This window comes from Durio zibethinus, chromosome 17 (genome assembly GCF_047325235.1).
Source record: "Durio zibethinus cultivar Kanyao isolate XHJ-2024 chromosome 17, ASM4732523v1, whole genome shotgun sequence".
Lineage (NCBI taxonomy): Eukaryota > Viridiplantae > Streptophyta > Magnoliopsida > Malvales > Malvaceae > Durio > Durio zibethinus.
In genome coordinates this window covers 4,363,729-4,385,612 of record NC_143178.1, presented here as the reverse complement: position 1 = coordinate 4,385,612, position 21,884 = coordinate 4,363,729, and the positions used below count along the sequence as shown (strand labels likewise).

Sequence of the window (21,884 nt, the reverse complement as noted above, 5' to 3'; positions counted from 1 at the left end):
GATTAAGAGTCACAAGATCTGCCGGCCACTGCTTGACTGCTAGTAACATTTGGTTATCACAAAAGTAGAAGAAAAGAAGAACAGTTACAGTGGAGCTGCTTGCTTTCAACACTATCTAATCATCCCACCAGTAACGTCAAGATCCAGCATCTAATGCTGCGCATTTTACAGCCCAGGCTTTGAAGCCAGAGTTATAGCAGCTGAACCTGATTAGCTTTTTCCAGAAGGAAGATTGAAAACGGGGATTTTTGGAACAGTGGGGGCTTTAAGTTTGCAAGATAATTTCCATACAAACAATTAACGCGGCAAATGTGTTTTGAAGAGGGCTTGGTCTACTAAATAAAGTGGAGACAGATCACACAACTGATTCATCGATTCATACATATTAATTTAAAGACCAAAGCCACACGGAATGAAGCCCTCCTATTACATACATAGCAGTACATTAACCCATTGCATACTTCTGGGTCCAGCTCCGAGCAGTCGTCTCATACTTGCTCCTGTCGGTCTTGTACATGTGGGCAATCTCTGGCACCAACGGGTCATCAGGATTTGGATCCGTCAAGAGTGAGCAGATTGAGAGCAACACCTAGAATCAAAATAAAAATAAGAACACATCCCCACACCTAATACCAATAAACCAGGCCACCAAATATTTCGTGAGAGAAAAAAATCTAAACCAGGATGACCAAATATAAAATAGCGATGATCCATGATGCAAGCTACTTGGCTAGTAGATGAAATGCTAAATTTTAAAGGCTTGCTATAACCTTTCGTTTTAAACCAGCGCATTTTTTTAATTGTTTTAAAACGATGGTTGATAGATGACATAACAGGGTAATATATATTCAAATTAAAAGACAGTATATACTACAAGGCAGTTAGGAGTGTTGAACAATAACCTTGGATATGGTGAGAGCGGGGCTCCACTGCTCCTTCAAAATATCTAGGCAAATGCTACCATTGCTGTTAATATTTGGGTGAAAGACCTTTGTCCTGAATGCAACCTGAATGGAAGGAAAAAAATATATATATAAAAAAGTCGAAAAAAGAATCATAAAAGAAGAAAAAACAGTATAGCATAACAAAAGATGTTATAAGGCCACTAAGATGGAAAAAAGCATGAAATAACTTCACCATATGATTTACAAGAATTAGCAGAGTCTCGCTCAGCATTCACAAGACATTGTCCATCGGTTACAATAAAATTCTCTTTGAAAATAAATTTGATACTATTCCATCTTCAATATATGAGCATCATCATGATCACATAAATTATAAATATATTCCCATAGCATCCATGCACAATATATTTTGTTTAGCTAAGTATATAGATAATGTGATGAGCCGTAACTAAATATCTATATCATGTAACAGAGAAGGCTTACCAGATACTATTTACAAAAGTAAAAAATAAAAATATATCATGTAAACTTTGGCACCGAAAACCACCTAACAATACACATAAACTAAACCATTCCACCCCCAGCATATATGTGCATGAACCACTGTGCATGTATACATGCACTATGGAGAAAAAAATTGTGCAACAGAACAAACTAATAAAAGCTAAAAGGCAATCAAGTAGAATTAGCATTTCTCATTTTGATGCCAAGCAACATTTACACAAGCCACTTACCCTGTAGAGACACCTTGCTCACAGACTATTTACAGCAAGGAATTAGCTATATAACATGAATGCTTTAAACATTTATGCTAATACATATCCCTCCAAACGTTGAAATCTAAAATGGGAAAAGTTATGACCATTCACCACATTAAAAGAACAGCTGTATTGGATTTCTGAGGAGATAACAATGGGAGTCTACAACACTTGCATAGATGGTTATAAAAAAAATAAACTTGTTGAAATAATGAATTTGCAGTATATGGAGTGCTATGCAAATTTATTCAAGACACTTGGGTCATGTTTGGTGCATAGGATGATGAGTAGGATAGGATGATAATCATCCTATATCATGTTCGGTTTGTATCTAAAGAAAAGGATAGGATTGCCAAGAAGATTAACCATTCTTTTGGCATAGGATGATTTGATCCTCCCAAAGTGGAGAGGGTTATTTTTAATCCATGAGATTAAACTTACATGTCCTATTATACTCTTAAAAATGACTTCAATAATACAAATTGCATAAACTTTGAGGAAAGATAATTTTTACCAATAAATAAAATTATTTTATCAAAATCTTTGCACACATCAAACACAAGATATGATAACATTATTTAACTTAATCCTATTCATAATATCATCTTATCCTATCTTATCATAATATTGTACACCAAACACACCCTTAAGAGACATGATGGCATGTTTTTAAAAGAAAAAGACAGTCAATTACAGTTAAATACATTGTCAAAAAAGGTACAAATACACAATACACAGTGAAGCAGGAAAGAATGAAAACTAGATGGTAAGGAACACAATTACGTACCTTGGGTGGTTTAAATGGATAGTCTGGAGGGAAATGAATGGTGACAAGGAACACTCCACCGGCATATGGACTATCAGGAGGGCCCATAATAGTTGCTTGCCAGTGAAACATGTCTTCAGCAACAGGGCCTTATTTCAATGATAAAAAGAAGTAAAACATCAGTTAGATGGAATAACTGATCTGAAAGTAAACTTATCAAATTCTTTTCCCAAATAAAATTTAAATAAAATGCTCACTCTTCTTCTTATTTGCCTTGAGAAAATATAAGATGTAGCACTCCTAAATCATTTTAGAACATTTGAAAGAAAAGATGATGCAATGATGAGTTCTTATACGCAATACACGGAAAAATTCTTCTGCAACACATGCTAATCATTTCCTTACGACTTCACCTATAACTAGTTTGTATGACCGCATGCTGACTTAACAAACATGGATATGAATAGCAATTAATAAGAAATGAAAAAAAAGTCTTAGCAATCTTGAGTCAAATGGAATCCAATGATGTGAACCTAACACTTAAAAAAAAAAAGAAAGAAAGATATTGCATTTTGAATCAATGAAATCATCATGGTCAAAATCATACCCCTAATAATAAGTATAGATCCATTATATACAGCTCAAAATTCAATTATGCAGCAATAATTATCTCATGTCGTGGTTTAGAGAAACAAAAAGTAGATATCTAAAAGAGAAAAAATTTTAAAAAATTTTAAAAAATGTTGAGAAAAGTTTCATGGAAACTGAACTAAAAAACTAGAAGGATGATAAGAAAAACCACAAGAAATTAAAAAAAAAAAAAATCGTGCCTTGGAAAGAAAGAGAGAGAAGAAATTGAACCTGCGCTGCAAGAGGTAGGAGGATCTTTCTGGAGATCCTTGAGCTCCTTCAAGATCCGCTTTGAAGCCATCGCCTAAACCCTAAAACGAACAATTTTTTTTTTTTTTTTAAAAGAAAGAAACTCAAATCCAAGCTAAATCGCCTTTAGCCTCAGCGAAGCTAACTCGAAAATTTTAAATTAATGAGAAACAAATAAAAAAAAAGTTGACAGGTCATTGGAGAAATCGGAGAGAAAAGTACCTAAGAGATCCTCCTTTCCTGGGCGACCGTTTGTTTGTTAGTCGCTGAAAATAGCGGAAGAAAAAAAAAGTTTAGAGGCGGAGATCAGAGAAAATTAGATTTAAATAATAATTAAAAAAAAAAGGCAAAATTTTTATGTCCTGCGTTCTTGACTATCTTCGTGGACCCCACACAATTCTAAGGTAATTTTTTTTATTTTAGATTATTGAAAATATAGAATTCAGTATTCTGTTAACATATTGCTGTTGAGAGGTAATTTTCTTTTAGTAATAAAATAATTTTACTTTATTACTGTTAATTGCGGTCCCAATGTCAATGTGGAAGACCTGGACAACATAACAGTGCTTGGCTTGGGCCTAACTCCCTCTAGTCCACTCCTCTGGTATAAGGTGAGCATTTTCATGGCAGACATTGTGACTCAGGGTCCCATTGATATCTTCAATGCCTTGGTACTTTGGAGGTCATTCAGTTGAAGGAATGTTGCAAATTGCAATTGAGGTCTATCTTAAGACAGGAACATAAATGTCCCACCAACGACTCCAGCACCCAATCCCATCATCAAGTAGCTAATTATGAAACAGTGTTTCTCATTTCATCTCTTGTCAAATTTTCAACCCCCATTTTCAAAGTTTCCATTTCCTAATGGATCTCTTTGATGCAACAACGTAAAAGCTGAGAACAATGATACGGATATGGTTCGGTGTCGAGCACTCCAACGTCCAAACAAATGATATTAGAGTCATTCCTTTGTGAAATGCTAACCAATGCGACAGAAACGGGTGAATGTGAAATTATCTTTGATATAAAATGCTCTTTTCATTTAGTAACAAAGCAACGAAAAAGATTCATAGATGCAGAGAGAGATCGTATCTTAGCATGTTCATAGCCTCCCAACTCAACCTTAACAGGATCAGACTGATACAAGTCTCAACAGAATTTGTTCATTGAAAAAGGCAAAACGAACTTAAAAAAAAAAAGAATTGAAAAAAAGACTAATAGAGGGACTTGGTGACTCATTGTGAGACTTGTAATTCTCTCCCAATCACTGTTGCTGGTGGTGTTAAACTTTCAGATCTGTTTCCTGAAGATGGCCGATTCTCAGAATCAATCCGCCTGACGTTTTCTATCATTTTAACTAGTTCTGGCATTTTAGGTCTCTGTTCCGGCATCCTCACAACACATGTCATTGCTATTTGTAACATCTCCACCATCTCTTCTTCTATATTTGGATATCTCATCAGTTCAATGTCGAAAACTTCAGCTGTCCACTCCTCTCGAACTACTGAATGAACCCACCTGACCAAATGGATAATCTCGTCACTACCAGTAGTATAGATAGGGGACTTTCCCGTAAGGAGCTCAAGTAAGACCACTCCAAAGCTATAGACGTCAGAAGGTTGCATAGCTTTTCTGGTGTCAGTCACTTCAGGGGCACGATAACCAGCAGCTCGGGAGATGGGAGGGGCTAGTGCGCTCATTATAGTTGACAGACCAAGATCTGACACACAACCATACTGTTGGGAGTTGACAAAAATGTTTGAGGACTTGATGTTACCATGAACGAACTTGCCACCATTCTCCATATGTATGCGAGAAATGCCTCTTGCTGCTCCAATTGCTATTTTCATTCTGGCATCCCAATCTAGAGGAATTCTGTCCTCTCCTCTCTTATCTGCAAAGGCACTTGCATTATGAATAAATCTATCTTTTATATATTGATGAAGACCGAAGTCAGAGACGGTGGAATTAAAAGATTGAACATACAGTGTTCCATGAAACAGAAGCCAAGGATGAGATATTGATTGTCTTCACTAACTGGGAATTGATTAACTATATGTTCTCTCTTACTAGCTCAGTTCAACATTAATGATTCAGAAATTTCATTTTTTGCATGACAATCTTCACACCAAGTCTAGTTTATGCAGGAGTGTAGCATATACTATCAGACACAGTGGAGCATCAAGATTTCACCTTCATCCCATTTTGTATAGCATTGGTAAAGATGAGAGGCATTTCTAAAAGAAATCCTATCTCAGCAAGGGACATTTCTAAACTGAAAGATATCTGATTTCATCAATGAAAACAGGTTGATATGTTGAAAACCAGACACATGACAATATTGATCTAGTAATTTTCTTTCCCTTTTTTTTTTGTGGTTTCAATCAAAATGTTTTCATTAATTATTAGTTCTTATCTATGAATCATCATTTCTACTATTGCCTCATTCCTAAACCACAAAAACATTAAAACAGGACACATTTTTCCAATAAGTGAAGTGGTGAGATATAGCAGCTTTCTCAGAAAAATAAAGCATCATGTATCGAATTATGATATCTAATAATACAAAAGCATAATATCATCTTAAGTGCTTTTCTTATTTATTAATTATTTGCTGTTGAGCAAGAACAGAGTGATCACTCAATGTTACAGCTAGGAGAAAACCCAGGGGAATGAACTCATAGCATCAGAAAGTAAATTGCAAACAATAAATGTTTGCTTTGCAGTTCCACCGCTTCAGATAAAATGCAATTAATTATATTATAGCAAAGAAATAGGAGAGCGGATAAAGCAACATACCATGTAACATAGAAGAAACGCTTCCCTGATTGTAATAATCATAAACTATCAACTTTTCATCTTTTGAGTAGTAATATGCCTTCAGCTCAACCACATTCGCATGTCTAATACTTCCAACAACCTCCATCTGTTGCTCAAAATCCCGCTTCCCAACAATAACCTCCTTCAACCTCTTCACTACCACTGTGGTTGCATCCTCTAGCACTGCCTTGTAAGAAATACCAAAAGTCCCCTTCCCCAATACTTCAGCAGAAGCCCTCAACAAATCCTCCAAATCAAATGTGTAATTACAACACTCAAAAAAGAACAATCTATTGTTTGCATCCTGACTCTTCGCGACCTCTTTCTCTGGTGACATCTCTCCCTTTTGCAACTTCCGTGAAAACACATCCTCACTCTTTCTTCTTGAGCAGCAAACAATTATAAGAAATGCAAACGCCACAATGGCCAGAACACAACCAGCAATTATTATTCCAAACAATGCAGTTTCTCCATGCCTCCCAGACTTCTTGGATGTCTGAAATGCTTCACTAGAGGGTGTGACAAACGGGGATGTTTGAGGAGGGATACTTTCAAAAGAAATGTTGTTACCTCCAAATACCAAACTCGGGAATCTTAAAAGCGACTTTGGAACAACTCCGGTGAGATTATTGTTGGACAAGTTTATCTGTTGCAAGCTAGGCAAATTCAGATCAGGAATTTCACCAGAAAGTGAATTGTTTGCAAGATTCAACGCCGCAAGGTGACTCAAATTCGACAGTGAACTAGGAATACTCGAATTAAATAGATTGTTGGACAAATTAACAATAGTTAGATTCTTCCAAACGGAGAAATCCACCGGCAATGGACCAGAGAAGTTGTTGTATTGGAGGTAAAGAAATGACAAGTTTCTCAAATTAGAGAAATCAGAAGGGAAGTGACCACTGATAGCATTGGATCTAAGGCTCAAAACCTGCAAAGCCGAGAGGCGGCTAAGAGTATTGGCAGGAATAGGGCCATGTAATCCGATTCCAGGCAATCTAACGGCTATTATCTGAGAGCCATCAGCATTGCAAGTCACTCCTATCCAGTTTTTACAAACCGAAGAAGTGTCATTCCAGTTTAGAGAACGAGAGTGGCGCAGGTTGTTAACAAAATCAAGCAATGCCTGCTTATCTTCAACTAGGTCTGCATTTCCTTGAAACAAAACCGAACCCAAGAAGCAAATCCAAGAGATAATGTATAAAGCTTTCATCTCTTCTTTCTCAAGTCTCACCAACAACTGAAGCAAAAAACGAGCTGTTTCTGCTACTTTCCCGGTTTCCTCCTTACATCTATGGTTTAAAGCTGAAAAGCAATAGAGAACAAAAAAAAAGTATTCAAAATAATTTAAAATACGTTGGAGAAACAGAATGTAAAGTAACAAAGGATCTAGGGAGAGAGAAAAAAAAGGTCGGATTCCAAGATTATTGTCGAAAAAAGTAGTGGCTGGCTCTGGGGATTTTCACATTAAAAAAAATTAGCTTGCAGGCTTTGAGTGAGGTGTCTTTAGTCAAAAAAGAGACCTTGCCAAAAACCCAATTTCAATTCTTTAAATGTAGTATAAAACTCAGACCCAGCTTCTTTCTTTTCTTTTTGTTATTTCTTCCTTTAACTTTCCAACCAAAAACAAAAAGTTGAAAACTCGAATCCAATGGTGAATTCAAAACGAAATCCAAGCCAAACCCAAAATCAAACTACCTCTATAGAATCAAAAACTAGTGAAAAAATTTTGCTACTTTTACGCTTACCTCGTTTTCTAGATCTGCACTCCTCAAAACTCTTCTGCTTCCAAGTTCACTTCTTTCAGTTCTTTGCTTACTGGAACACTTAAGAACTCTCCCTTTTTCATTTACCAACCCGCAGAGAATGAGAGAATGAGAAAGCAAAGACCAAGAAGGTGAAAATGCAAATTGTTGTGATTATTTCTCTCTGGCTAAAGTAGCATCCAAAGCATGTGAAAATGGAATAGTAATCATTAAGAAATACCTCAAAAAAGCAAGAAATTATGAATTTTCTTTTTTTAAAAAGCAGAAAATTGCTATAATTTTTTCAGAATTGGAACCAAATAAAAAGATTTGAAGCTAATAGAGAAGAAAATAAGTATATATATAGGAAATATATGAAGCTTTTGCTGCGGTTTTTTTTTCTTTTTTTTTTTTGATCATCAGCAACGGCTATATATTTTTGGTGACATTAAATGGAGGGGCTAGGGGGGAGAAATATGGGGTAGGGATTTTGATAAGGCAACTGACAGGTGGAGAAAAAACCGGTGAAAAAGGAACCGAAAACCACTGTTTTAAGGTGGATGTAGTGGGTTGGTGACGTGGCGATTTTAAGATGCGGACAGGTGGCCAATCATTAAATTTTGGCCGTTCTGTTCTGTCGTCTGCTTAACGATGACTACAAGTGGGGTGTGCGATCCTACGTGTTTTAGGATCATTAGCCGTTCATTTTGGATTTCTAAAAGTGTTTTCTTTTATTACAAGAGTGATAATTGATAAAATTAATACTAATCTCACTAATAAATAAATTAAATAAGTTTAAGCTTTATCTTAAATATATAATTTAAAAAGTTTTTTGGGAGTTTTGATCCTAAACGGTTCTGCCTTAGTTAAGGGAAGGACGGGGTTGAGGAAGAGGTGGACGGATTAATGGAAGATGATGGTGGAAACGGACAAGGGGAAGAGAGGAAGAAAAAAGCTCGAGCGTAGAGAGAAGAGATGGGGTGAGAGAAGGTCGATCTAGACCCTAATGCTGGATCGGGCGAGTGAGAATTTTAAACGTTTATTAGTTAAAATAATTCTCTTATTTCTTCATAATTTTTTTCTTTAATCCTTTGTTCAATTTTTAAAATTCAAATTTATAAATTAACTATCTATATTTCATAGTTTTTTTAATTATTTTAACTAATAAACTTTTAGTTAGAAAATATTTAAGAAAAAATAAGTTAGTATTTGACAAATTATTAGTATAATTTTTTAATTACATAAACGAGATTATTAAAGTAACACATATCTCATTTTTTAGTTAATTTTTTTTATTTTTTTAAATATCATAAAGAATATATGTTATTTTATTAATTTCATTTATGTAATTAAAAATTTATATTGATAGTATATAAAATATTAACTCAAAAAAATTAAAAAAAAAACTAAAATTATAGTATAAAGAAAATAAAAAAGTGATAAAAACTAAAATTATAGTATAAATAAAAATTAAAAAATTTTAGGAGCTTGAAAAATTATAAATAGGTATTTTTTTACTAAAATATTACTCCTAACATTTGGTAAAAAGTTCTTTTTTTAACCAAAATAAGAAAATAATAAGTTAAATATTATTTACCATGAGTATTAATTTTTTTTTCTCAATTATAACAAGTGAAGTTTTTTAGTTTAGGGGTGTAAATGATACATTAGTACTCGTAAGCTACTCAAGTTTGATTCGAAAAAAATTCGAATTCGATTCGATTATTGTCGAGTCGAGCTCGAGCTCGAATAGTTCGACTTATCGATCGAACCGAATTCGAGTATTTTTATATCTGATTCGAATAGCTCGTGAGCCTAATCGAGCTTTTATATTTAAATATATTTTTATTATTTTAATTAATAAAATATTTCGAGTCCGAGTTCGAGTTCGAATTCGAGTATGAATAATCGAACTCTTGTCGAGTATACGAATCGAGCATATTTTTACATATTAATCGAGCTTAATCGAGCGAGCTCGAGTAGTTCGAATTCGATCATGAATCGAGCTCGAGCTTGAAAAATAAAATTCGATCGAACTCAAACCGAGTATCGAATCCCGAATTGTGAATCGCACTCGAACTCGAACTTCTCACTATTTGACTCGACTCGACTTGTTTACACCCCTATCCTAATTAAATGCCATGCTTTTTTTGTCACTTCATTGTCTTATATTATAGTAGTAGCTGAAAATAAGACATCTTAACATTTTTTTCTATTTTTAAACATACCTATCAAATATAACTTTCCTTTTAAAAACAATGCATTTGGAAGCTTTGTCACATTCATCGTACCTACCTTTTGAGGATTATATATTTTGTTTTACTGATAAGTGATAAAAGAATTAATAATTTATATATTTTTTATTATAAAATAAGTCCAAGTTTAAGAATAATTAAAGAATAAAACTTTGTAAATATTAAAAAATCAAACCTCATCTTTATAAAAACCCATTTTCATGTCACCAATTTGACTTTTTGTGAATTAAGAAAAAAACGTAAACTAATATGCAAAAAGAAGTGAATATTAACCTAAACTAACATGCTTCATGCACATTTTTTTTTAATTAATGAATCATGATTGTTCATCATTTGATCCTCCAATCACTTTTAGGGTTGGTAACCTAATTTATCTTCGACGAGTTTCGATCCAATCCGATATCATAGAATTGATTTTTTTTTAATCGAGTTTTGAGTTGGATCAAAAAATATTAAAAAAAAATCGAAATCAGGTCGAGTTCGGATTTTAGGTAAACCCGACTCGACCCGATTTGATAGTATATAAAAATTATTTTTAATTATTTTTTTAATTTTTTATTTGTATCTATTTATATAATTATATTTAAAAAATAATATTTTATTAATTTATAGTCAGATCGATTCGAATATGATTTATATAATATCAAATCAGATCAAATTGAATATGAAAAAAATAAAAAATTTTTTGAATTAGATCGAATTTAAATTTTATTAATATAAAATTAAATCATATTTGAAACGAATAAAAACTTCTTTCGACCCAACCCATTACTATCTTTGACCACTTCTCATCATCTTTATAATTGATCTTACCTTAAAATTGTATATATTACTTGACAGCACAAAAATCCATTAAAGAGGTTGATGATGAGTTATTCAACTTCTTTTATTCTTTTTTTTTTTTTTTCATTTTCTCTCTGTCTTTTATATCTTTTTTCTAATCTCATTTGGACGGAGTTAGAGTGCTTATGGTGGTTGGGATTATTAATGATTTATCTTCACCCCTCTCACCTATTAAAAACGAAAGTAAATTTTATATGGTATTTTTTTTAATCCACTACTTCCATGCATTAATGCATGTCTCCATCTGCTTCAACAAACATATAACGACCTTTTCGTGATTTTATGGCTCTCATCTAAAAGCTTTAAAAACAGTAGTCGTTGTCGTGTGCAAAAGTTTAGAGAGTAAATTTCAAAAGTAATTGTCCAAAATTGCTTGATAAAGGTCCCCACTTTATTAAAGAACTGCATTTTTTATTCATGCTTATTATTCTTAAGCATATGATATTTATAAAATTTAAATTTTAATATCTGTAACTTTATTTTTTATTTTTAGATTATAATTTTTTTTCTAAACAAAATTTTTGGCATTTCATCTACTTATAGGAAGGAATAGGATTTAATTATTATCGTTACCAAAATTTTTAAAAGGAATTAAAAGAACCAACCACAAAAGACAGTAAGGAAGAAAAAAAAGGTTGCAACATTCTTACAATTGATGCACGAGTGCATAAAATGGACAAGAGTGAGAAAGCAAAGAATATTTGTCAAATTGAGGGAAGGATGAGTGAACTAAGACTATTGGGGGTACAATGTTTGGAATTTGAGGAAACCATATCGAAATTGTCTAGTGAATCCTGGGCAAGAACTTTGGATTTGATTGATTTCATCAAGTTGGCCTCTTCCGTTTTAGAATGGGAATATATTTGGAATGGAAGGTGATTGCTCAAGTATAGTGATCGGATAGGGCGGCTAATTCTAGCCATGGCCTTTGGATGTGGACACAAAATTTGCATCAACATAATGGAATAACTATCTGGCTAATCCCAACGTCATAAGTGCTTTATTATGTACTTATTTTTTAAAAGCATTGAAAAGAAAATCAATGGTGTTTTGTGAATGAGTTTTTGTTTTTAAATTTTTATTTTTGATTGGTCGGTTCAGTTTCTTCAGAAATAGGGCAAAGAAAGGCATCGGCTTATTTTCCATAGGGCAAAACCGCAATATTGGCCCAATAGGAGAAATCGGGGTTTTTGTGTCTATTTATGTTAAGTTTAGATATTTTATTTGTCAAGATTTCATCAACAATCAGAGTGGCGCAGCGGAAGCGTGGTGGGCCCATAACCCACAGGTCCCAGGATCGAAACCTGGCTCTGATAAAAGACTATGAGAGTTGCTCAGCTGGCCATCACCTTTTTAGTTCTTTCATTCCTTTTTGTTGGAGCAGATTTTTCAGTATGCATGAGTCATTCATTATTATGTTTCAAAACCACGACGAAGATTTTGTAAGCCTTCAATCCTTTCAGTAAGATCACACTGACTTATAGCACCTGAACGTCCTACATTTCAGATAATGAAGATTCTGGTTAGACTCCTGAGCTGCTGGCTTTCCCTGGTCTGGTTAGATTTTGTTTAGTCTCTTCATATGTGATCATCATCCTTTGCATCGTTTTTCTGGGTAATGCATATGAGAGGTGGAAATATAAACAGAAAGAGACTAAACAAAATATATTTTGAAATTTTGATTGCTAGTTGTTGCAGCATTGACTGTCATTTTTTTCAGAGTCTGTAAGACAGAAGTATGGTAGATAAAAACAACTCTTATCATTGCTATTATGGAGAAGCACTAAAACAGATCTCCACTTGCAGGAACTTACATTTTCATGACCACTTACTTGGGACACAGTGGTCAAAATTCTTATTATTTGCTTAGTACCATAAATAATTGAATACAAATTAACAGATTCGTTTTGCCTCTGGTTGAGAGATGCGGTGTGGGGCTTTAATTGTATTATTTGCTGACAATTTTTTGGAAGATGAGGCTTGTTGTGGGGTTCAAGATGATGGCCACTTCATTAACTTGAAGGGACAACTGAGAGCTCCAGACGGCCTGTCCATTCTTCACCTGGCTTTAAGGTGATTGGTTTTTCAACTGCTGCGCCATTGACACAAAGCATCTGCTTGTATTCTTCATCCCCAAAATCAATCATGGTTTTTGATTTCTTCTCCCATGGATTCCAAACCCCTGAAAAAATGCAAAAGAATTAAACATCAGGGCCAGGTTTTTGGTTTGGATTGAGTTGTAGCTGCAGTGATCTTCCACTACCTTGGTTTTGTCCAGGTGGATGCGATTTATAACACTTATGTTACTGCTTTAGATTGGGTTGAAGAGGGATAAAAGCTTACCAACATCTGGGAGGCCTTCCTTCTGTATTAAAAAGGTCCGTTTTGTTTCATGATCAAAGATTGCAATGATATCTCTTGAGCCCAGATAAACTTTGTCCACCTGCAAATTGAAAAGCTGTTATTAAGGCTTAAACATATACTCAGCCATATGCATAGTTAAATATTTTGTCTAGCAACACTAATTGACATGTTTAATTTTCTCTGCTGATGAAAGCAGAAATTGTTTTTCTGCATCTTGGAATCAGCATAATATGTTACCAACTACATGCTTATGCTTTGATGGTTTCTTCTTTTTTCCCTGTAGTTTCCATCTGTTCCACGAACTAAAATGCTTGTCATTTACAGGAAGACCTAAGCTCAGAAAACAGCTTAATAGATTTCAAAAAATTAATGAATGATTTACCTCAGATTCAAATGTCAAGGCATCTCCTTGCTCTGTGAAGCGCTCTCTTTGGCATAGGTTGTCAAGATAGTCAAGAGTCTCCAATCCCTCTACCCTCACTTCACTGTTAATTAGTACAAGAAAAGATACCCATTAATATCCAAAGCTTACTGTTTCCCATGACTGAGTGCATTACTTTTTTTTTTTTTTTCCATAAGGAAATTATCGTGGAGTAATGATCAAAGGACTTGAAAGATAGAGAGAAGATTAGTAGTGTTTAATTGTTAAGTTAAATGATTTCTGTAGCTGACGCCTAGGGGTATAACCAGTTCCATACCACCGCTCTATACCTGATATCAGAGAGGGAGAAATATGTGTGGAAAGCAATTGAGAAACTAAAAGTCTTGCAATTGATATTCCTGATGCGTGATATCAAGCTTAGATTCCCATCTGTCGTCAAAGATACTCGAAGACGAAACTCGAAACTGAGAAGGGTAAAATTCAATCATCAACATACATAATCACATATAAACATACTTAATCTCCAGTTAGATTTCTATAAAGTCATGAGTGTAAATGTGCAATGTTAGTTGACACTGTAAAGAAGTTGCTATAGCATAGGATAACTCTTCCTAAGCTTAATTGTAAACGATTTGACTGATATACTATCTGCAATTCCATTGATTAATTTGATAGTAGTTCCCAAGGATCCCTGGCAGATTAAGACCTCACCTGTGTGGCCATATCTTCAAATCATCTTCCGATGGCTTTAGCAGTAAGTCGGTATAGGCCTTGCCACTGGAATCACTTGGATGCAATGGTGGTGGATTATCATCAATGATCCAAGTCCTGTTCCTGGCAAACCCATGTTGCTCTAGTGATCCTCGCTGACCAAACTAACAAATTGGAAAGAAAACACATCAGCCATACACATATAGACTGAGAGAAAACTGATGCATATAAGCATCGAATCCTAAATACCTGTGGGAAGCATATAGGTATTCCTCCTCGCACTGCATATGGTGGCTTGAAGATTGCCTACAGCACATGGAATCGGAAGGAGAACGGAAATTTTCATTGAATATGATTGACATATACTAGTATAATTTTTGCTCTAGACCAAACGAAAGACGAAAATCATATGCCAGCAGAATACAAATATGACTAAGAGACCTGATAATATTAATGTTACCTTGCTACTTGTGAATAGCAATTCTTCTCCTCGGTCAGTCCTCCATGAAAGAACCTGTCCTCCGTGCAAACTAACCTGAATAGATTTCAGACAACAATATCACTATTTAACCCAAGTTGTTCCTACTTAGCCGAAATTCCAGTTTGACTGAGGGTAAATGACAACTAGAATCAATCATCTGCTTAGTTTTAGACTGCTCTTCAAGCTATTCAACTTGTTCAATATTCCTGATAAAATAAACTACGAAAGTACTAGAAAAGGAGAAAAAAAAATTAAGACAAAAAGGTTCTGACCCTTGCAGATGCCCCTCGAGGATTCCGAAGCACAACCTGATCAATTCCGTTTCTATCCTTTGTTACTTCAACTGCTGCCCCAGAATGATTCATAGTGAAAAGACGGTACGGACATGTAAGAGGAAACAAAGAAGCAGACAGGTCTCTCTCAGTTATCTCAAGAAAAAGGCTTATAACAATCAGCGAAGCAGTTGAGAATCGGGACTTGCCCTTGACACTTCTTGTGACAAACCAAATTTTCTCGTGAAGCGAACCTGAGTTATCCCAACTACCAATGTAACTACCTCAACCTTTCTTCACCACTAAAACTGCCAACAAGAGAAACTCAGTAACAGATAGCAACTAGAAGATTTGAAATCCCTCCAAATTCCCAAACACTCAGCTTTCAAACATGCAAAATTCAGTTGAAGAAAATTCGGGGACAGAAACAAAAGATAAAATCCTAGTGTAGAAACAACTTCCCAGATGACCAAGCTGTCTTAAACTTCAAAGAACCAATCAAAAACGTTTCAAAATCAAAACCAAATAAATGTTGAAGCGCCTGTTTTTCAAACAAGAACGTTTATGACAAGCAGGTTCAAAGACGTTGGGCAATTTTGAAACCAAGGAGAAAGGAAGGGTCAAGTCAAGAACAACTCTTTTGGAGAAAGATTTGTCTGCAAATTTGAGTCTGACCTTTTCGTTGCAGTAAAGAAAGATCGAAGGATCGGATCATTACATAATCCTCCTATGGATCATGCTTGGGAGGCTGACTGACTAGTATTTAATTAGTCTTACTCGGTATTTTAAAGTAAAAAATTATCCATATAAGACCAAGCAACGAGCGGAAACTTTTGGCTTGGAGCGGTGCTGGCTGCCACACATGATGTAGACTCAAAGTCCGAATATGCGACCCTGAATTTAACTGAATTAACGACCCACCGAAAAGCAAAAAAATTCTAAATAAAATAGAGGTAAGGTTTTCTTATACTATCATTTCTCACATCTTTCAACAAAATAATTATTACTGGTACAGGCAAGTTTTGAAAGTTTAATCAAGAGAATCAAAACTAATCTTGAAATGAATGGGTGACATTAGTCCAAGATATATTCTCTTCTCTCAACCGTCAATAGTCAAATACATTTCTCCTTTTACTGCTAGAGATTCTCCTGGATTTATTAGGGTGATTAATTCTAATTCTGTGGTGTCGGTAAGAGCAGAGACGATAAAAAACTTTAAAAAATAAAAAATTAATTTGAAATTATAATATTTGATTTGAATTGAATTAATTTTTTTATTTAATTGAAATGAAAATTGAATATTAAATGTATATATTAAATTTAGATTGAATTTTAAAATATAAAATTTTTAAAAAATTAAATATAATCTAATTATATATTTTAAATTTTTATAAAATAAAATAATTATTTAGTATATAAATATATTTAAATTTATTAAAAAATTTATTAAAATTATATAAAAATAAAATTTAAAAACTAATAAATTAAATTAAACAGATAAATTTGATTCAAATTAAATAAATTTTTAAAAAAAATTATTTAAATTTAAATTATATTTTAAAAATTTATAATATCATATATTATTAAAAAAAATTAAATCTAATCTAATCAGAATGGTTTTCAACTCTAAATAAAGGTAACTAACGTGTGGTTAGAGGAGAAGAAAGAGGAGCCAAAAAGACTAGCAGTCAATTACCAATCATGTATAGCACTGAATTTCAGTAATTTTGTCCCAATCTGCCTGCCTTGCTCACCTATTGGCTAACGCATCTTTCGGCAGGAATCTCTTGCCTTAAAAAAGTTGTAGTTCAAGGTCCTCCACTCTTGGTTTGGTGATTAAAGGGACTTCATAAAATTTCTAATTTTAACTCAAGATTTTTTTTTCTTTTTCATTGTAAGGGCTATACTTTTCCTTAAAAAAAAAAATTGTAGTTCAAGGTCAGCAGAGATCTATCAGTGACAGGACAGGACTTTGTTTTCTGTAGGATTTTCAACAAATTCATAAAGATTCAGCTCGACATTCATCTAACAACCAAGGCCTTTACATTATCACATCTACAAGAAAAATTATATAACAGCAAGATGGTTGGGTTAAAAGAAAAAAAATTGTGTCGTTTTAGACTTGTGCATGTATGTTCCCAGTGTCCTTATTTGGGTAGGAATTTGTACAATTTGTAACACGTTTGAGACATTTTCCATGAACTTCCTAGACTTTGTCTTAAAAAAGGTAATCTATTGACTTGGATTTGGTCCCAAAATAGCCATCAGGTCCTAGCAATAACCAGAAAGAAAATTCAAAAGAAAATGTCTTACGACAGCCGTCTAATAAATCTTCTACCATTGGAAAACGATTGGTATTATTTATGAGATATTAAATGTGAAATTATTAAATATATTAATAGTAAAATTTTTTAATTTTACAAGTAAAGTTAATTTAATAATATATTTTAAAAAATATATATTATTTTCATCTTTTTTATAAAATTAAAAAATTTTACTATTAATATATTAAATAATTTCTCATATTAAATTATATAATTAAAAACTTATCCAAATGAAATTATATATCTTTAAAAAATAAATCATCGTAAAATTAAGATTATATCTCAACTCTTGCAATGCAATTTTTTTCTCTTGTCCCTTGATCTTCGGTTTCCATTATGCCAAAAAAAAAAATATTACAGAACTAAAATGGCTGAAAAGGTCTTGGTAGTTGATACAAAGAAAGGCCAGTAAAGTGTAAACCATGGTCCAGTCCAGAGGCCTGAGACGGGATTTATCGTTCGGAGGCTTGCAAAGAAACAAGACTAGATTGAAGTTAGCTTTGATCGGCCCAAAAGTGGGGAGGGAAGGCCCAACTGTTAGTTAATACAAACTAACGATAAGAGAACATGGGTTAAAGTGAAGCCCTAGTGAAATTTTATTTACACCCTCATTTTTATTTTATAAATCTAATTATTAAATACATTCTAAATTTATATTTAAATTTTTTATTTTTACTAAATATATCTCATCTCTCAATAATTGATTTTCTTTTTATACCCTCAACATTTTTTCTTTTTTCTCTCTCCAATCTCAAACTCAAATTAACCCTAAATTCATCAAATTAATCCCAAAATTACAATTTTTTTAAGTCTTCCATTGATTAAAAGTAAGATTTCTGGATTTATTTTATTTGATTTGATTTAAATACATGTGAAAATATATTAGAGTTTACAAAATAAATTTCACAGAATTTAAGTTTCTCAAAAATAAATTTTTAAAAAATTTTTAAGACTCTTAAAAATTTATTTTTATTTTTGAAAAATCTTTAAAATTTTTAAAAATCTATTTTCGAGAAACATTTAAAGTTTATAAGAATTCATTTTGTAGAAATTTTATTTTAAAAAATATAACATAAAATTTGAAAATCATTTTCAAAAATATATCATAATTTTTGAAAATAAAATTTCAAAAATTATGTTGTATATATCATAATTTTTTAAAATAAATTTTCAAATATTATGTTGTATTCTTGAACATGAATTTTCAAAAACATAAAAAAAAAATTCGATTGGGTATAAAAAAAAATTGAAAGAGGAAGAAAAAAAAAAGAAAAGAGGAGGAAAAAAAGGAGGATAAAATTATAATTTAATAAAAGATAAATTTGATATTTGTGATGTGAGTATTAAAAAAAAAAAAAAGTTAATGAGGTGTAAAGAAAAATTATGACGGTCTATTTAGAAGGCCCCTCACTTAAATCTCTGCTCTCATGAGGCATAATGTCGTTTATGTTAGAAGGGGGGCAAAGATTCTTAAACCGACCAAAGCTCTGTTGAGAAGGGTTGAGACTCGAGCCAGTTTGCATCTAACAAACCCCAACCAAAAAGACATCCAACGTAGGAATATTTCATACTATCTTGATATTCTTTTTTTTTTTTCCTCTCAAATCAGAGGTTCTCAGCTTTTTCGTCTATGAATCTTCTCCACCACTCGTGAGTTTATGGGTTTTTTTTTAATTTTTTTTCGTTTTATCCTTTACTTTTTATTGAACTTACTTCAAATATTCTGAACTATTGGGCTTGTTTGGTGCATTTCGATTTATTTTATAGGTGAATTTAGTCAATTTATCATGTTGTTATTTTTCTATTTGTGAAAAAAATGGAAATTGGATAAAGTATGCGGCTTTGGATTTGAATTTGTCATTGCATGTTAGATTTTTTTTTACTAGATTCTAATCTTCACATCGATTTTTTTTTTTTTTTAAATTGCAGAGCTTGATATCTGTATGAATGGCTTGGCGAGCGGTTGGGAAGAAAGTGAGTTTTTTTTTTTTTTTTCTTATTTGTATTGGACTGAAATTTGAGACCTTGAACATATGGAATTTCTAGTTCAAAATTTGGTAGGGATATAGTGTGCAATATATTTTAAAAAATGTGGAAAATTGGTTCAATTGACGGTTCATTGAGTATCTTGCATTGTTTGCTGTTCAGTTGAAGAACTTTACTGTTTTCATTTTGTGGGCAATGGCCGTTATGGCTGCTTTAAGTTTCCACTTGACTCATTGAATAGGGGTGGAAAAAGGTATGAAATAATAAGAGCACTTAATGCTACCTATTGCAATGTTAGTTGAGATTGGAATTTTTGTTTCTGTTCATAGTTTTTGCTGAGACTTTTTCATTGGATCAGAATATGACTGCGTGTTGCTAATGAACCATGAAGGTCCCCTTATCAGTTTCTTTTTGCCCATATTTTTGCCATCTCTGAGAATGTCCTTACCTTTTGTAACAAAGTTCCTGAATATGGCCATATTGGCAACATTTTGTCTTTCTTTTCACTTGTATTGATTGACTGTAGTATTTATTGTGCCAAAAGAAGAGAGAGCCTGGTAGTTGTTTTGCAAGTGCCCTTTGTTACGTCTATCATGTCTAATTTTTTTCCCTAAATACTGTTTACAGGGAATTAATGCCAGTCTGTTTAGAGCTTTGGCTCCAGCACCTCAGGGTCATGCTGCTGGGTTAAATTCTGCATCTACTTTTGATCTTGAAGTAAAATCAATTACTGCTTCTGTTAAATGGATACCTGGTAAGCTGAAAAGCCATATTTATTTATGCATGCCTTAGCTTATGTAATTTGTGTGTATAAAACATATGCATTTGTTATTTACAAATTTCTGCATTAAATCTATGAATGTAAGAGAATGTACGTATGGTGGATTAGTAGGCTTCTGTTATGTACCCTAATTATGGGTTTTGGCAATGAATTAGTGACTCAACAATTTTTCATCTCATTTACTTTTCATGGAATGAAAATGGTTTGCATAGTTGTAGTTAGTTGGGTTCCACAGAACATTGACATTATTTAAAAATAACCAATTAACCATGTAATGTGATTTTGTGTTATCATATTCACCTCAAATATTTTCTACCGCAGAGTTCTCTTTCAGTTCGTTTCTATGTGGATCGAGGTACTGCAAAGTTCTGAAAAATGAGCCTTTAATACGGTAAGTTAGCTTTCTTTATTCTCTTTTTATTTTGGGTGGGTTGATTTTGTTTTCTTTCAATTACTTGTGCATTCAGTCCAGGGAAGCCACATCTATCACCACTATAATTTTTTAACTTTGTGAACTGTTGGGATACAGAGGACTAATGCCTTTCATTATATTGACTTTACTCTTCTAAGATTTAATTTGTTTTATATTATTATTTTGCTCTTATTAGTTTGTTCAAAAGTTTCTTCAATAGCTGAACTGTTGCTATAACTTGAGGTTAATATATTCTCCAAGAGGTCGAGCATCTCATGTGTAACACATTTTTTCTATAGTCCTGTAAGACATGTAAAACAGCTTTATATGGAACCAAAAAAAAAAAAAAATTGGAATGGTGTTAACCAGTTTTATTGATTCAAATTTCAAAATCCCTGATTTGAGCATAATTTCAGTACTTGAGTTTTGGTATTAAATGTGGCACCCTGGTTATGCTTAGGTATTTTCATGCAAGCCCGGAATTGCTGGCTAGGAAGAAAGATGAGGAGGCATTGGGTTTAAAGATTCACAAGAAAGAAAACACCAAAGGGAAGTTTGTTAAGAAGGAAAAGAAGACCCAGCCTCCTGTCGAAGCTCCATATGTTCCTAAACTGAAAAGAACTAGCAAATCCTCGCAAGAGAAAATTGTTGAAATATTTGATGGTATGACCATTGTTGAGCTTGCAAAGCGAACTGGTGAGCACATAGCTGCTCTTCAGGATATTCTCGTAAATGTTGGGGAAAGTGTTGACTCAGAATTTCACCCTCTAAGTATTGATATTGCGGAGCTCATTGCAATGGTATTTTCCCTTCTTAACCATTGACATATTGGAGAAGTATCTTATTTGAAATTAACATACAAAATTCGTATGCATGCTCGTATGGACTGTTGAGTGGATTTATCAGTTTTAAACCCTCATCCTAGCATTATTTTTTGTCAAGGAGAGCTCTTACAAAGGGGGATTGGTTAGGTTAGATAGAAATTGTTCAAACAATCTGTTGATGGTTTCTCTTCTTGACCTGGAATATATTTTACTTTTACGCGTTGTTCTTGCTGCAACATTTTCTGGTAATTAGAGATTTATGTTGAATAACGTATGATATAACATCGTTGTGGTATTTGCTTTTAGTTACTCTCTCTCTCTCTAATCCTTCCCATTTGCCTTGGGTTCATTATGATATGTCATGTTAAAGGCTGCT

General features: G+C 33.2%; 3 protein-coding genes across 3 annotated transcripts; all 3 read right to left on the bottom strand.

The window, feature by feature from the left end:
* Positions 1–264: 264 nt before the first annotated feature.
* LOC111278703 (ubiquitin-conjugating enzyme E2-17 kDa-like) lies at positions 265–3,669 on the bottom strand. The gene is made up of 5 exons (XM_022865333.2): positions 3,531–3,669; positions 3,291–3,370; positions 2,451–2,578; positions 903–1,007; positions 265–589 (listed from the first exon to the last, which is right to left on the bottom strand). Exons 2-5 carry the CDS (start codon positions 3,358–3,360, stop codon positions 446–448), a joined length of 447 nt encoding a protein of 148 aa, XP_022721068.1. The 5' UTR covers positions 3,361–3,370; positions 3,531–3,669; the 3' UTR covers positions 265–445.
* A 641-nt stretch (positions 3,670–4,310) lies between these two features.
* Positions 4,311–8,384, bottom strand: LOC111287181 (putative inactive receptor kinase At4g23740). Its single transcript, XM_022877504.2, has 3 exons — positions 7,877–8,384; positions 6,108–7,433; positions 4,311–5,202 (listed from the first exon to the last, which is right to left on the bottom strand). The coding sequence occupies exons 2-3, from the start codon at positions 7,339–7,341 to the stop codon at positions 4,544–4,546; spliced, it is 1,893 nt and encodes a 630-aa protein (XP_022733239.2). The 5' UTR covers positions 7,342–7,433; positions 7,877–8,384; the 3' UTR covers positions 4,311–4,543.
* A 4,326-nt stretch (positions 8,385–12,710) lies between these two features.
* LOC111287179 (putative glucose-6-phosphate 1-epimerase) lies at positions 12,711–15,949 on the bottom strand. The gene is made up of 8 exons (XM_022877489.2): positions 15,182–15,949; positions 14,889–14,963; positions 14,678–14,734; positions 14,429–14,592; positions 14,047–14,181; positions 13,718–13,820; positions 13,315–13,414; positions 12,711–13,153 (listed from the first exon to the last, which is right to left on the bottom strand). The coding sequence occupies exons 1-8, from the start codon at positions 15,272–15,274 to the stop codon at positions 12,984–12,986; spliced, it is 897 nt and encodes a 298-aa protein (XP_022733224.2). The 5' UTR covers positions 15,275–15,949; the 3' UTR covers positions 12,711–12,983.
* Between the last annotated feature and the right edge of the window lie 5,935 nt (positions 15,950–21,884).